The following is a 17296-nucleotide window of genomic DNA, read 5'->3' on the forward strand; positions in this document are numbered from 1 at the left end:
AACTTTAATTTTTGTAAAGGGTTGTACCCTAATATTTTGGTGGCTCAGGCATGTTAACCTGCTTTTAACCTGATGATGGAATTATTATTCCGAAAACGTTTGTTTTTTTTATGTAGCCCTTCTAAGGGCTTTTTAAATATACCTACATACAAAGATTTAAACCTCTTTTTGTGATACATGGTATACAGCCAGCTGCAGGAATTTATTTTCCTTGTGGATTTTTATCACAGTCTATACCGTAAACTGAAACTTAGGTCCACAGTGAAAATCATTTATCTCGAATCTATTCTGCAGATAATTCCCAATATCCCTGAAAACCATCTATTCCTAATTGTGTATGTGAACGTGTCAGAGTAAAATAGTTTTTGACTAAGCTATATTTGTAAGTTAAAGAGACGCTTATATTAAAAACCTTCTAGTTTTAATAACTCTAGGAGTTAAAAGTAATGTAATTTAAGTCACTTATTGAGAAGTACAAGATTATAAATGAATGGAAATAAAATCTGTAAAATGATAGTTGTTTTATTACTTTAAATTAACCGCCCGCTTAGCAAACAAGAATTAATTAATTTAGATGCCCAAATGCAATTGTTAAAATATATTGAACACAGATTATAATTAAAAAAAGTAAATATAAATATACCACTTTCATAAATAAAGCACTTTTTCATTTTGAACTACACTACAATTAATATTCCATTAGAATCTCTACGCAGAACACTTTAAATTTGAATTTTTCTATCGACCGCCAGCCAATTGACAATTAGCCACATCTACGTTCCGTGTAGTAAGTAGCGCCACCTATTCTCGAGGCTATTATCTTAAAAAAAAGAAAGCACCTGTCTTATAAATTAATCCCGCAATGTTTATAAATTGTATATTTCAATATATTCACTCTCTATTTAAAATCATTAATATTGTAGATGTAGAGAGCTACTTATAATAAAAAACTTTTGCATTCCACCAGAATGTATGCAACTCACATTTATTAGCGTCTACATTGACAGTTAACCTACCATCACCATCTGTCAAACAGTTGTTAACCTTTAAAAAATCAAAATAAGCTTGCTTCTAGTTTGTATATAAAATTCATCAAACAAATAATGTCCATTGAATTAACTGTGAAACTAATACCGTTGAATTACATCAATAGCTGACAAAAAAGTTATTTAAAGAGTCCGCAGAAACTGAAAACATCCATGACAGTGGTATTGGAAAGAGCCAATAATGTTAGAATCCCCTTAAACAAACTAAGGAAATCACTAAACATAGTGTTAAAGCGCAAAAATTTGGTGAAAGAACAAAGAGTAGCCAAAGTTTACTTAACTAAAATGGATCTAGAAAGTGCAGGGACCAGTAATGGTGTGCCTCCAAAGAAGAAATTTAAATATAGTATTGGAAAAGATAGTTATAAATCATCTTTAGCGAGTTTACCTGTAAGTTTAGTGAAGAAGAGGTGATATGTTTTGCTTAAACTGTTTGTTTGTTTTAGAAAGTGGTTTTACAAAGGATATTTTCATATTTGGATGTGAGGTCTATACAAAATTGTGCAATCCTGTGCTCAACATTCTACAATTTATCGAAAGATAGTTCTTTATATAAAACATTAAATTTAAATGTAGGTATTTACTAAAAGGTAGAGTTTTTAGATAAATATATTATAATGGTATCAGAGCGGATGTATAAAGTATACTGTGGTAATTAATTAACCAAAGTTTACATTTAATGTGCTCAACATTCTACAATTTATCGAAAGATATATAAAACATTGAATTTAAATGTAGGTATTTACTAAAAGGTAGAGTTTTTAGCGAAATATATTGTAATGGTATCAGAGCTTATGTATAAAGTATATGTGGTAATTGATTAACCAAGGTTTCCATTTAAATTAACAAATAACTTAAATTTTCGTTAATATCTTGTATTATTGGTTTTTTAATTCTTATTTATTCTACCGTTCAAAAATTTTTAAATAGAATAGTAATTCAAAATTTAGTGAGTGTATATTGTCTGTTTGTTTATTGTTATCTTTATTATCTATAATAACAAATTGTTCTTGTTTTTAGTATGAGATGTCTCCCCAAGCTATAGAATATTATATTTCAAAAGTTACAAACCCAGACACCATAGAAATATTGTATGAAAATGAGCAGAGCAAAGATGAGGATACGACATGGTTTGATACTTCCATTGTCAAGTAAGATTGTTGTTTTACTGTTTATATAGAGCCATAGAAAAAATCATAATTTAAGCAGGCCATGGAGTCACTAATTTCTACAGGTTGGTAAACTCCATTCGCTTAGCTGGGGCATATTTTGACAGATTCATTGTCGGAAACCTACAACACAACAAGTCCTACTTCTCAGTATTAATAGCTGAAGTATCCTACTATTACAGACTTCTTTCTTTAAAAAAAGAAGAATTATTCTAAATAGTCGAAGTGTATACTAAACCCATCAAATTTTGGGCAGTATATATTTAAAAAATATATATTTAGTTGTTATAATTTAACATAACTATTTATTATATGGTGCAGATAAATAAATATTGATTGTCAGTAATTCGCAAAGTTCTATTTTATTTACTATTTAGTTTGTTTACTATTAATATTGGCTATGAGTACGTGTGCTTGGTTGTATAGTAATTTCCAGCCACTTTTAGTCTGTCAAAAAGTAACTACCTTCGCAAAAAAATAATTACTAAATTCACTAGACAGTTCGGACTGGGAATAGTGAACCGAGTTTAGTAGTGTAGTCACCATGATGAATGACATGACATTTATGGTTTCAATGTAAAGATTGGTTAGGCCTATATTTGTAACAAAAATGTTTTAGAAAATTGAATAAAAATGGCATTGAACACAGCAATTAGTAACAGTTCAATTCAAAGAGAAACAATTCAATATTTTTTTAGTTTTTAGACAAATAACTGTCCTATATATGATACACAAATATCCAAAAGGGCTAAAACATGTTTTGTACCATTTTATTTTCTTTAAAGTCACTTTATGTAGTATTTATTTACATTTATTATGAATTCCTTGTATGGTAGTGAGTAAACATTGAAAAGAAGAAAAGAGCATTCCAAGGCTTGCTCTAATTACGTTTTTTTAATGGCTTGTTATTATTCAGTAAGGTATATTTATTATTTATTTTTTTTTTTTTTTCATTAATACTTTCACTGCAGAAGCTACTATATGGCATCTTGCTGTTTTCTCAGTCTGTGCAGAAAGCACCATTTGGTGTTATCTGTATATTGAATATGCTATCAAAAAGATTGTATTGCACAGGGGACTGTTCTGAAATAAAGTTCTGTAGTGAAAATGTTAATTAATAAACATCATATATAATCATTAATTGTTATCAAATATTGGTGTATAATAAAACAAAAAACTATTAAATAACTAACAATTTCTTCATGTTTTTAGGGTATTGAGGAATTGTGGTGACAGTATTGTAACTTTGAAAATAGAAAATTGCAGGAATGAAGAAGTATTATTGAACATAGCAGAATGTATAAATTTGGAAAGTAAGTTACTGTTGTAGTTGCTATTAGAAACAGAGAAAAATAATAAATATATATATATATATATATATATATATATATATATATATATATATATATATATATATATATATATGTAAATATATATTATATATATATATATATATATATATATATATATATATATATATATATATATATATATATATATATATATATATAATGGCTAAGATTAATGTAATTTTTTTATGTTTCAGAGATAATCCTTTACAAATGTAAAAGTACTTTTAGCTCACTGTTGTCTCTATGTACACTGAGGAGCATACATTTTGCTTCATGTCATTTTCCTGTAAAGATTGTGAAAGAAGTAATAAAAAATAATGTAGACTTAGTATATCTTCATTTATGTAAGTATTTAACAGTTGTTTTAGTTAATGCTTGTTTTCTATTCTTTTTACAATTTTCTTCACTAGATTTTACTACTTGTAACCCTTAATTTGGCAAGGAAAAAACTTTAAATAAAAAAATGTTTTCTGCATTATTAAAAATAACTATATAACTAGTAAAATAATTCTGTGCTTTAATTTTTATGTATCTAAAGAATACTTTGATATCAAGATGTGTATTTTGATACACATTGTCAAAGAAAGTAAAAATGTATGCCAATTTAAACACTAAAATATGAGTTGATTTTTATTATCAAAAAGAAATAAAATTCAAAGTAGTACTAAATTTTATTTGAAATAGTATTTAGGATAATAAAATTACTAAAATAAGGTTTCAGCATTGCCAAAGTAAAGTGTGGAAGTTCATCAAATTTTACATAATCCACTGGTGATGGTTTAAATATGGATTTGATTTTGTTTGGCCAAGTTGGAATGATTTACTTAAAGATCTTCACTTCTCATTCACTTCACTTCATTTTTAAACAAAATGGTATCAGCAATTGATAACCAAAAATCTTTTAAATTTTGAGATGAGTGTAAGTTGCAAAAATGTGAGATTTTTATATAACAATCAACTATTGTTTAGATAAACATCTAGTAATAGTGAAAATGTAAGGTGACGAAAATGGATATGGATGGGTCACACACTCCACGGACCCCCCCTAAAAACAACTTAAAATAATCTACTATGCAGACGACGCAATACTGTTCTCTCAAAGTAAAGATAATGTACATAATGTAACATATGCTGCACCAATTTAATATAACCGCCAGAAAATTTAACATGTTGATTTCCCCAAAAATGCATTGTTATAACAGCAAATTTATTAAGATGTAAATTGGAACTGGAATGTCAGATAATAGAACAAGTGAAGTTTGAATATCTAGGCACCACATTATCTATCTACGGAAAGCTTGAAACAGAAGTGAAACTGTAACGAGTCCGTTACTTTAATAATCCGTAAACATTTTTAAATACAATTTTAAAATCCCAATCCTCTTAATGCTTTTCTGAATTTTGAATTTCTAAGTTGGCTTAAACAGCGACATCTACGATGATGTAGGGCAACATGATCATCCGGCTAGCAATTAGAGCTCATTCTGGTTTTAACCTTTTGGTAGACAACATCGTTTAACAAAAAAAAAGGGGTAGGCGACAGAAGAAGGCTAAATTTGTTTTAAAGAATATTAATTTTGTTGGGAAGGAAGAATATATATATACAGTTTTAGTTGTTTCGTAGTGTATACCCGTTGATTTATAAGCCACTTCTAGTCGGTAAGTTGATTCAATTATAAATAACAGTGTAAAAACCATCAGCCATTTTAACTTCTATAATATCGTCATTTTTCCCTTCGTTAGTGATATATCTATCTGTCATTTATCACATTATTTCATTAAGAAACATTCTGGATTTAGATATAGTAATGTTATAAAATCATATCAATTTTCTATTTTACTTCCCGGCCTTAAAAACATATAATTAGGTATCCATTTTTAAAACTATCTATTATCTATTAAGACCTGTAAAAATATTCTGCCTCATATCGTTCTTTTACATTCAAAAATATTTCCGTAGCAAGTTTTCGTTAAAAATTATCTATTTGATCAATTTATTTTACATCAAAATATTGTCAGACCATGCGAAGGTCACATTATCTACAAAATCATTACAGCTTTTTTCTTTGATACAAGCTTCCCAGCAACTTTTTGTAATATTTTTCAAGTTATTTCTTTTGTTAATAAACCTTGTATTTTTCCCTTCTTTTTATTAAGCGTAAGGAGGAATTGTAACACAACTGTTCTTTTTAGCCTACCCCAAGAAGTTAAATCCAGGATCGAGGATTATTTTTTTTTCTCATTTATTTTTGGGGATTTTTTTTACAAGGAGAAAAAGAATTTGCGTTTTTGAATTTGCCCATTTGCCCGTCTGTTCCATCAGAGGTCCAGAGCTCTCTCAGACTACTCTCGGACCACTTCAGGATACCAGCCCGAAAGACCTCCCTTATTTAGAGGGTGGAACATTGTTCATTTTTTTATTTATATTTTTTTTTATTCATTAATTGTTATTAATTTTGTTTATAATATTTTGTTTCCAATCTTAAATCATACTGTTTCATTTAATAATAAAGACCCGTCATTTTTTCTAAATAATTATAATATATATAAGCAGTAAAATTGTCACGTCCAGGTCGAGGTTTTAAATCCTCCCATTTAACTCAGTTTGTGCGATTTTATGTGTACACATCTAATCAGAGAGTTATTTATTAAGATTTTATTATTATTATATTTTCAAACCTTTGGACATTTATCCCTTCAGGATATTGTCCTCATTACTTTATTTACAACCTTCGATTGAAAGCCAAAGTACAGAGTTGCATCTCTGAGGCAAGTAAATTACCTTTTTAGGTCAATCATTACAATTTTTTCTATATCTTATTATTGGTAAATTTAGATCATCAAGGATCAGTTGCGTACAACTAGGGCATTTATTTTTTTGTAGATAATTAACTAAGTTGACTGTACATAATTGGTGGTGGGTATTTTAGGGTAAATTTAGATTGTATATATTGGATAGGGATTAAATTTTTGGTGAAAACTAAATATTTCAATTCATACCTGTATCCTTTTTTTTTGTATTTCAGCAAATAGCTTTACAAGATACCTTGGAAAGTTTATGTTAATACTTTCCTGGCGCCCACTCACATTTTGGAGCAACTTCTATAATCATTTTTATTTACCTTAGTTATATACCTATAGATTGTTTATTACCTTGTCATTCATTTTTTTATTCTACGGTCTCTGTAGGGCATGCAAATTTGCCGAATCCTCTTTTGAGTGTTAAGTAGTCACTCTCCGGCACATTCAGCTAGCCAGCTTGAATTTATTTGTTTTGTTACATCCCTCCCCAGTTGTTTTTGTTACAAAAGGTCAAGTGAACAGAGGTTATTTTTGTGGAAATATAAGTTATTATAATCTTTGGCTAATATTTTAACAAAAAATAATATTAGATTTATTGAAATGATTATTTTACCTGAATATATCAATTACTACTTGAATCCATGATCATTTAACACTGTAAATGACTTTAAAATTGATAAGAAATCCATGTTATTCTATTTTTAGCAAATAACGTGAATGTCAATCCTAACGAGGTATGTGAGATGATGTCAATGGAAAATCTGGGTCTCAAAGAGATCCATTTGAGCGAGAGAAAGACGTTGAAGGCAAAGAGCCTGAGGACGCTAGCAAGACTGACTAATTTAAGAAAACTCGAATTGATGTCCAGTGCCGGCTTTGATTGCAATCCTGAGGATTCTTTGGAGCTGTTGGCAGCTGGTTGCACATATCTGGAAAAGTGAGTACCTATTTTATTTGTTTTTCAATAATCTTTTAAAGTTCTTCTCCCAGACTTTTTCAGTGCCTGTCTTCCTTATAATACACGTAGTAGTTAGCGAAAAAAAAATATATGTCTGTGATTATTTCTGGAAGAAAACCAACATATTGCTTCAACCGGATATATTTGTATATTCAGAAAACATATTTATGTAAAGATATTTTATTGATTTGCATTTAGAATATGTCAGCCCCTAACCAATCGCGAATATTTGAATTAGAAACTGCCGTTCTATGGGTGAACAATATCTCAATGCTCTCTAGACTCCTAATGTCAAAGTCCATGTCAGGATTTACGCATGCTAGTTGTATTCTGGAAAAATGGATTTCTACATCTGTTTTTTTTTTTAACAAGTCCTCGAGTTATTTACGTTTTCCTACAGTCTTACTTCTTCTTTCATTATTTTAAGTTAAAATTATTCTTGACTCTTGGCTCAAAGTTATTCTTAACTCAAAAGAAGATGCCAAATTTGTTCTGAAGAATAAACAATTAATTGCTATTCCAATCATCAGAATATTTGGCGATCAAACGAAGGCTCAACTGGAATATTTTAAACTGATTAAAATAAACTACAGTCTTTAATTGATAACGGTGATACTACCAAAACTGTTGATGCATAAATAATAATCAACTATCGTTTCAAAATCCATCCAAAAAAAAACACTTTATAAACCCCAATATACCTTTTAACTCAGATATAATTTATCTCAACACCCAAAGCATAGTTAAAAATAGAGATCAAGTCCAAGAATTTATAACTTGCTATAACCCCAAAATAATTTTATTGAGCGAAACAAGGACGGCATCAGATATTGAAGTGAAACTTGAAAATTATTGCCATATTCGCTGTGACTCAATGAGTAGATACACTGGAGATGTCATGCTATATATCAACAAACATTATGATTTTTCAAATATTAAAACATTTCAATTGCGTGATAATTATCGGAGCAAAGTAATAAAAGTTGATTTTAAATCCATGCTTTACTTGGTGGGGTATTTATACCATTCACGATCCAAATCTGATGCTTAATTCATTGAAGATTTGGAAGAAATATGTGATGTTCATTTACTGCAAATGTTCGTTGTGTTAGTTTAATATAGAGTTGTTGCTCGTAATTTCTATGAGGAAAAAATAAAAAAATTGTTTTCTGCTTATGGAATAAAACAGTATATTAGTAATCCTACCGATATTATTGATACTAGCAAAACTTTGGTAGATTATGTGCTTTCCAATCAAAATAATATAAGTGATTGTGTTCACGATTGTCCAAAAATAACTGATCATTCTGTTATTTCAGTAAATATCACCAATAATAATAGTTATAGCCTATGTAATTTATGTAATGATAACTTAAATAAAATCAAAACTAGTCTTATTATGTGTAACTTTAATTTAGATTCTGTTGATATTAATATCATTTACCAGGAAATTTTGCAAAATTGTGAAAACGTAAGCAATGGCATAACACCAATTGTAACATGTCAGTTTCAATCAAAATTACCTTGGTTTGATTATGAGGTAGGTACAAATTAAACAGCGTGACAGAGTTTATAAAAATTTTAAAAAATTTATTGACGTCATTGAAAAACAACATAAATCGCAGGTTTTTGAGAGAGATATAAATGAGGTAGTAAATATGTTAAAGCTAAAAAAAGAGCGGTTCTATTTTAACAAAATTGATAGCTATAGAAACAATCCAAAACAAGTGAGGAAAACTGAAAAAAAAAATCAATGATAATAGCCGAGAGATGCCGAACTCTGTAATCTTTGAAACTGCTGCAGGTCCAAAACGATTAACAAACAACATAGAAATAGCTAGCAGTCTAGTGTAAATAATAATCTACATTCAAATTTTGCGAAAAATTGTTGGCAATTTAGCTAATAAATTCTCATTGCACGAAACATTAAATTGAATAATAGTAAAGGAAATATTTTAAACCATTGGACACATTATGCTGAATTTAATTAATACGTCTCTTACTCCGGGTAGAATTCCTAATGTATTAAAAATAAGTACTTTCACCCCTATACAAAAAAATACCCAATACTATCAAAGCTGAAGAATGTCGACCAATCAATAATTTATCTCCTACAGAAAAAAACTATTAGAAATTACTCTTTATAAACAATTATTGAAACATATAACAAAAACGGGTGTGGCAGTCCAGTGGGACTGCCGGTAGAAGTTATACTTCTATACACGCGTTCGTCGTTACAAATTTATATGGGAGTCAATCTGCACAATCATTACATATGTACTGCTATAGGTAAGAGAGAGCAGAAAGAGAAAAAGAATTAGTTATACAGATATATGGTGCATCGTTTGCTGTATATAAACATTTGACCTGTAATAGGACTATAGTAAGTAAATGAAGGATTGAATCAATATTTTAATGAAAATATATATTTTTATTTTCATATATGTATAAAAGGAGTTGAATGCAAAAAGATTTTTTTACACATTCTCTGCAGTAAAACTCATTGATAATTTTGTTATTACATAATATAAAAATACAATACAATACACTGCCACATAATTCAATATTATAATACAATACAAATTAAAATGCAATATTCATAAGTATTTAAAATGACAATATACATAACTTACGCATATGTTTAATTTACCATGATAATAATATTAATAAAAAATATTAAATATGTTTACAAAAGGAACATTTTTATTCTCGAGAGAGAAAGAGAGAGAAAATATATCTTCTGTCTCTCTCTTACCTATATTTACATATATGTAATGATTTTGCCGATTCACTCAATATATACGAATACACACAAATTACCAACGTCGAACGCGCGTATAGAAGTACAATCAAAAACGAAATAAGACCAAAAACTCAGATTATGTTGTAAATTTTCATTTTATTTTAAAATTTAGCATTTTTGCGTATATTACACATATTTAATAAAAATAACGTGGGGTTTTTAAATATTTCAAAAATAAAAAAGGGAATTCATATTGGGATTCGAACTCACATACACCAGCGCATGAACCAAACACGTAAAATATTTGCCAATTAGACATGACACAAACGTCAAAATTGACAGTTCTCGGTCATACAGTGATCTATTGAGATTATTGTTTTGAAATAAAAAAGACTAAAATAATTATGAACATTTAATAAATAATACAAAACATATCACATAAATAATAATATTAGTAAATATTATATTATATATATATATATATATATATATATATATATATATATATATATATATATATATATATATATATATATATATATATATATATATATATATATATATATAATATTAAAACATCGAGAAAAGGAGTACGACCGTCAATCCAAAATAAACTAAGGTACACTCGAAGAGTGGTGGGTTTTTCGGTCAAAGTGGAGAAATAAAAGACAAAGAAGGTGGCTACTTCATCTATTTATTGAAGACGTTTCGCTTTCTGCTCAGAAAGCATCATCAGTTCATCTAAAAAGAACAATATGAAACCAAAAAACATCCAAGGAGAAATTACAACAAAAGTGTGTTACCTTACAAAGACATGTAGCAGTCAATGATGTTAAAAATATGAAAAAACTTACGAAACTGGACATTCAGAGTTAACTTTGTATAAAATAATTAATTGAAACTAGGTATAGTTTGCAATTTAACAAAATTAGCACAGCAAAAGAACATGTGATAAAAATACATGTATTAAAAAGTTATTATAAAAACTTAAGTAAAAAACATTAAGGTTAATTTTAAAGTGTAAAGAACCAAAAAGATCATACGAATGCACTTCCAACAATTTTATTTAATAAATTAGCTTTTAATTTTAACTTTAGGTAACATTATAAGTTATTAAGAATAATAGTAATAAGATAAAATGAAGTTACCAGTCTTTAGCTTACTGAGACTCGCCGATAAATGAATTTACAAGTTTAACACCCACGAAAACACGTGAAAATAGGTGGCCTTGAGGTCAAAGTGACATAAACAGCAAGGCAACCTACCAACTTCTATTTATATAAGGCGGTATATTCAAAATTTATCACAAATAGGAAAATATTTTTACTCACTAGATATCAAAACGAGGACAAATAGGAAAATACTTCAGCTAGATCATTTTTATCCCGGTGGACGTCCAATAACCGAAGCAAAAAAAAGATCTTTTGGAATTCCTTTCATTTATAACTCCAATATATTATGGATTTTACGCAAGCACCAGAACAATAAGATCCGCTATACATCCAGAAGAAGAGTTCACGAGGAAGATTAGGTATTTTTGTTACTTTGTGTTTTATTAAAGTTTATTTTCAACATTGATATTGTTTAATTGTAATGTACTCTAGGTCTAATCCACATTAATACCATAATTTTTTACACATTTGAAAACCTTTTGACAACATATTTTTATTTTATAAAATTTCAAAAAAACGCATATATTCTTGGTTCATGCAATCCATTATATAATATTTGGGGTTAAACCACTTTTGCTCTTATAGCCTCATTTATTCTGTACATTAACGATAACGATATTTTTGTAATCTGTAAATTGATTAGTCTTTTTGCCAACTAAAGTTTAATGTGAAAAAAACAAATGCAATGTTTTTCACTACCAAACATAAATATAGTTTGTTTGATACTGAGAGCAAAAATTTAAATATTGAATAATAATGAAAAAATTGATAATTTTGATAGTCACTTTGAGTACATCCTTAAAAAAATATCAAAAAAACTACAATTTCTGAGCAGAACATGTTAAAATTTGTCAATGTAGACCAAAATTACGATATATAACAGAATTATTCAACCTCATTTTGACTATTGCTCATCAATTTTATTTTTATTTAATCTTAACAAACTTAACATGTTGCAAAAATTACAAAATTGGGGAATGAGAATAATTCTTAAAACAAATCGTCATCCCCAATTGGGACGATGTTAAATTCTTTAAATTGGTTCTCTGTTGAAAATAGAATGTTTTATTTTACCATGATTTTGGTCTTCAAAACAGTAAATGGCTTATCATCTAAATATTTTCAAGAATTCATTTCTTTCAACAAAAATATTCATTCATAAAACACCAGAGGTTTAGATGACATATATATTTATACCTAGAAGTACATTATGTATAAAAATATGATGAATTCACTCTTTTTTAAAAGCTTCCTTAAGTTTAATTAATTACCTGCATCTATAAAAAAATGAACTAGGTACTCTCAATAATCTTAAAGCATTGCTCAATAATATCAAAAATTTATAGTGGACTTTTTTATCAATATTGTATGTATGTACAATTTTTTTAACTGCAAAAAAAATTTCTACTGTTATATACTTCCAGGATAGGATCAAATTCAAACATTTTTGAAGATTTTTTTTGAATTCTTCATTTCTTTTGTTGTAATAGGGTTTGTAACTCTCAAGTTACAATGGGAAAAAAAGCTAATTTTTCTGATAATTTTGGCCTATTTCGTCTTTCCGTACGTTTTTCTTCGGTAGAGAAGCGATAGGTCCTCTTTTCTTTTCAGCTCTATATCTTGTTCTATTATAGATAGACTGAGCCTTCCCCACATCTTGAACCTTTCTTTACAATCTTGACAAAGACAAGCGGCAATAAATGCTTTGAAATCTAAAACACTTAGTTTATTGTTTTTTCTTGTACCAAGTAACTGGGTGTCTCTTCTATAAAGTAACCAAGCATTCACAAATGATAAGTCAAATATATGGAACACAATACGGAGGTACCACTTTTTTAGAACGAATCCTAGTTCTATAAATCCATCAACGAGTCCATCAAGTCCACTTCGCCCATACATTTACTGTAAAACTTTACAATGTTAGGACATTCCATAAGAATGGTTTCATTCCTTTGTCCTATCTTTGAAGTTGACTTGTAAGATACGTGCCTACAAATAAACTCAGTAAATGCACCGGCTTGTTGTCGCACAATTTGATTGCTCTAAGGGTTATTCCTTCTGTCTTGTAGACAAGTTCTTCCAAACTCCCCCTTCCTTTCTTTTTCATATCTTTGTCGGTAGAAAAATTACATCCTTTCAATCTGTTAGGACGCACCGTAGCTACAGAGGCAATGCCCAACTTGTCAAGTTCAATTTGAAATTGCATACTTGTAAACCAGTCATCAAAATATATCTTATGATAAGCATTTCTTGGAATTATTGTGGCCAATCGAAGAACCACATTTCCGCTGACTCCAACATTTGGTAAATATTCTGGATGCTCTGCTTTACCCCTGTACAGTTCAAAATTATATACGTTGGTATCGCACAGGAGAAACGCTTTAAATTCCCACTTTTTTGGTTTGTTTTTTATATACATTTTTAGACTGTTTTCCTTTGAAAGGAATAACTTGTTCATCCACTGATAGTTTTTCTGCTATTGGAATTTTCCGAAAATTTGCTATAACTGCTTCTAAAAGCGGTTTGATTTTGTATAACTTATCTCCGGGAATTATCTGACTATTGTCATTGAAGTGAATATTGTTTTTTATTTGTTCCCAGCGATTCCGACTCATAGTTTCTGCAACAATTGAAATTCGAGTAGACGCTTTCTAGTAAATTCTAGTTGAGGGTAAACCGTACACCGAAATGAACAAACATACACCGAAATACTGTTCTATTTCGTTCTTTTTGGGTAGAATACAGATTTGTTTGATTGACTATACGGTTTTTCAGGTCCTGGCAGTAAACTACCTTTCCAAGGTGGAATTATCTGTGCAGAACGACTAGTAATTCGTTTCCATGTGATATTCTGATGATTCGGCACGTCCTTTTCGTCATCATTGTCATCCTCTTTTTCATTATCATCTTCCTGGTTCTCATTATTGTCTTCCATATCTCCCACGTTCACTTCTTCCAAAGAAACATTTTCTGAAATATGTACCGCTTCATCATCGTCACTGTCGGATTCTAGAATGGAATCTTCAGATTCATATCCACCAATGTCTCTAATTTGAACATTATTTAGTTCTTTCTTGCCATAAAATGATTTTACACAAATAGGTTCCATTTCTGTTACCACCTGCAAAAAAAATATTTTATACATTATGGACCATTGTAACTTTAAAGTTACAATGGTCCAACAATTGGTTACAACCTTTTTTTACTCACAAAATACCTAATATTTTATTATCAGAGCGTATATTTGCTACATTAAGAGTCAGAATGTACTTATTTTTAGTTTTTTTTTTTTTTTATTTCGTCAGCTAGTATAGAAAGTACTAGAAATTGTGATCAAAGTCACCTATTACAACGCTGCAACAGTACTAACGACATCAGACGACAACTGCTAGAACCTATGCATAAAATATAACCTTGTGTATGATTGGAATGTTCTGTGGTAGACAGCTGTCTGTAACCTTACAGAAACAACGGACGTTTACGGAAATATCAGGTTTAGAAAGTATTTTATGACTCTTATTCAATATATAACTTAAGAGTTACAAGAGGCAATACAGGGTTAAATAAAGATCTATTTAACTCAAATAAAATCCTGGCAATTCTTTCAAATTGAATGCAGTATCTATAGACATACCTAAAAATCAAGAATATGTCACAACTGAAAGAAGGCTCTGGGAAAAACTATAGTAGCAATAGTTTTAATGATTTAGATTGACTTCATTTTATGTGTGTCTAAAATATGAATATATTTGTTTTAGATTGTGTATCCACAATTGGAAAGAAATAAATGATTCAAACTTCATACCTGCCATACGGATGTTCACTCAGTTAAAAACTTTAGAGTTAAGAGGTACTAGTATAACTGTGAAGAGCTGTCGAGAAGCAGTCCTCAGTTTGCCATTGTTAGAGACTTTGGATGTGGTTAAATGCCAAAGGATAAAAAAAGCACAGGTGAATAGTAATTGAGGACTGGATATTATATCCATACAATGTTATAAAAACCCGTTTCAAATCTCTTTATCAAAGCTTGTTTAAAAATTTGTGGATTTCTTATAAAATTTGGTATCAGAAAAATAAAATTTAATGCATAAATATTATTTGGCAATAATATTCATAAAAATTACATATGCTTGAAAGCTAATTTTTCATAGCTAAATTATATATACTAGTCTAATTCAGAAATTATTTATTTTTTAATAATTTGTTGAGGACAATACTTAATTTTTAGCATTGTATGGATAATACATCATTTTTACATTGTAGTCTTTAACAGTTACTAATTATTTTTTTCGTTTTTAGCTACTACTACTTAGGAAAGACTTTAATGATTTAGAAATACCGATAGAATAAGTTTTTTTACCTAAAAAATAAAAGTTTTAGTTTTTTATTGTGCTTTTAATTCGAAATTTCCAGAGAAGATCTATCAGAGGCATACGAAAATCTCAAAATAACACGCTGAAATAAACTCAACTTATTTATAAGAATTATAAGATATTATAAGATATGGTAAATCATAAATTATTATTATTATTATGTAATGTTATCGAGCCAAAGCTGAGCTTATGTAGCCCATAGTACAAAATATAAAGGTACTAAACAAATAATGTAATATAAAACAAATTTTCTAACAAAGTAAGAATAAAAATAATATCCAAAATAATTAGTTCTTAGAAAAAGGTCTGACAATAATAACAAATTACAAAAAATACAAAGATTACAAAATTTATTTAACGAAGAGAAAACATATTAAATATATCCTTACATTTATAACAGTTTTAATAAAAAAAATTACAAACAGTAATATCCATAAAACTTGTTTTTGAAACTATTTTAACTAGTGGTACTATGTCATCACTTCTACTGTTCCATTTGTCAAAAACTAGGTTAACCACAAAGTTTTGCCTTACAGTAGTTTTAAAAGACTCGTTTTTCAATTCATAGTTATGACCTCTTAGTCTAGCATCTTCGCTGATATTAAAAAGCTTAGTCGGGTTTTATAGTTTAATCTTCCATAATTAAAAGGTAGCTTAGTAGCTCTTCCCTGTATTCCGAAGAAATTAATGTCCCTTTGCAAATGAGGTGACCAAACTGACATTGCAAATTCTAGGAGAGGTCTAACATAACCTTTGTAGAGTTTCAAGAGCAAGTCTGGAGGCATTCTATGAAAAGCTTTTGATGTAAAGTATAAAGCAAAGTTCGCTTTGCTAACTAATTTTGTAATTTGAGTAGACCAACTTAATGTTTGTTTGACCTTAACATCAAGATCATTAACTTCCTGTGCCGATTTCAGAGACTCCATCCAAGAAATACGTTATATATGGATTATTATATCCACATTGAACGATACAACACTTAATTGGAGTTACCCATTTCGTATGTTAATATGTTAGATAGTTAAGGTCACTTAACTATTAGCGGTATCTGCACAGTAATATAACTTTAAATCGTCGGCATATGAAACCGATTTTGACTGGTATCCACACATTAAATTAATTAATGTACATACGTATAGCAGAAACAGAATATGCCCTAATATTGATCCCTGAGGGACAGCACTGGCTACTGCAAGTGGAACACTGTAGTCATTTTTCACTTTGACCTAAAAAGTTCTTTCAGGGAGGAAGTTTTATAACCACAATAACACCACGTACGCCGTAATTTTCTAGCTTCAGTATTAATTAATTTTTTTATAGGTACTTAATCAAATACCCGGGAAAAAACTATATAAATAATATCAATCGGCTCATATCAGTCCAATAATAAAGTCCATGCATTAAGAGCGAGAAAGAGGTTGCTACTTACAGAACGATCCGGCAGAAATTCGTGTTGAGAGACTGGAATAACATTGTGCTGTAACCAAAAGGATTCTAATTTATTAGCTATTAATTTTTCCATTATTTTAACTGATGTTGGTGGAACTGTTACAGATCGATAATTAGTCGAAAAGAGTTTAATTCCATTTTTATATGTCGGTGTTACTGTACCAGATTTCCATGAAGTTGGAATTGAATTTGTTTGCAAAGATTTGGTCAGTAAAGATGCTATTGAAGCCGT

The 17296-nt window shown here is 29.1% G+C and overlaps 1 protein-coding gene across 1 annotated transcript; it reads left to right on the plus strand.

The window, feature by feature from the left end:
• Window positions 1-1016: 1016 nt before the first annotated feature.
• LOC140438245 (uncharacterized) lies at window positions 1017-15629 on the plus strand. Its single transcript, XM_072527944.1, has 8 exons — window positions 1017-1436; window positions 1493-1618; window positions 2067-2197; window positions 3428-3528; window positions 3762-3911; window positions 7075-7306; window positions 15001-15193; window positions 15542-15629. The coding sequence occupies exons 1-8, from the start codon at window positions 1200-1202 to the stop codon at window positions 15590-15592; spliced, it is 1221 nt and encodes a 406-aa protein (XP_072384045.1). The 5' UTR covers window positions 1017-1199; the 3' UTR covers window positions 15593-15629.
• Window positions 15630-17296: the final 1667 nt, after the last annotated feature.

Source organism: Diabrotica undecimpunctata, chromosome 1 (genome assembly GCF_040954645.1).
Source record: "Diabrotica undecimpunctata isolate CICGRU chromosome 1, icDiaUnde3, whole genome shotgun sequence".
NCBI classification, from domain to species: domain Eukaryota; kingdom Metazoa; phylum Arthropoda; class Insecta; order Coleoptera; family Chrysomelidae; genus Diabrotica; species Diabrotica undecimpunctata.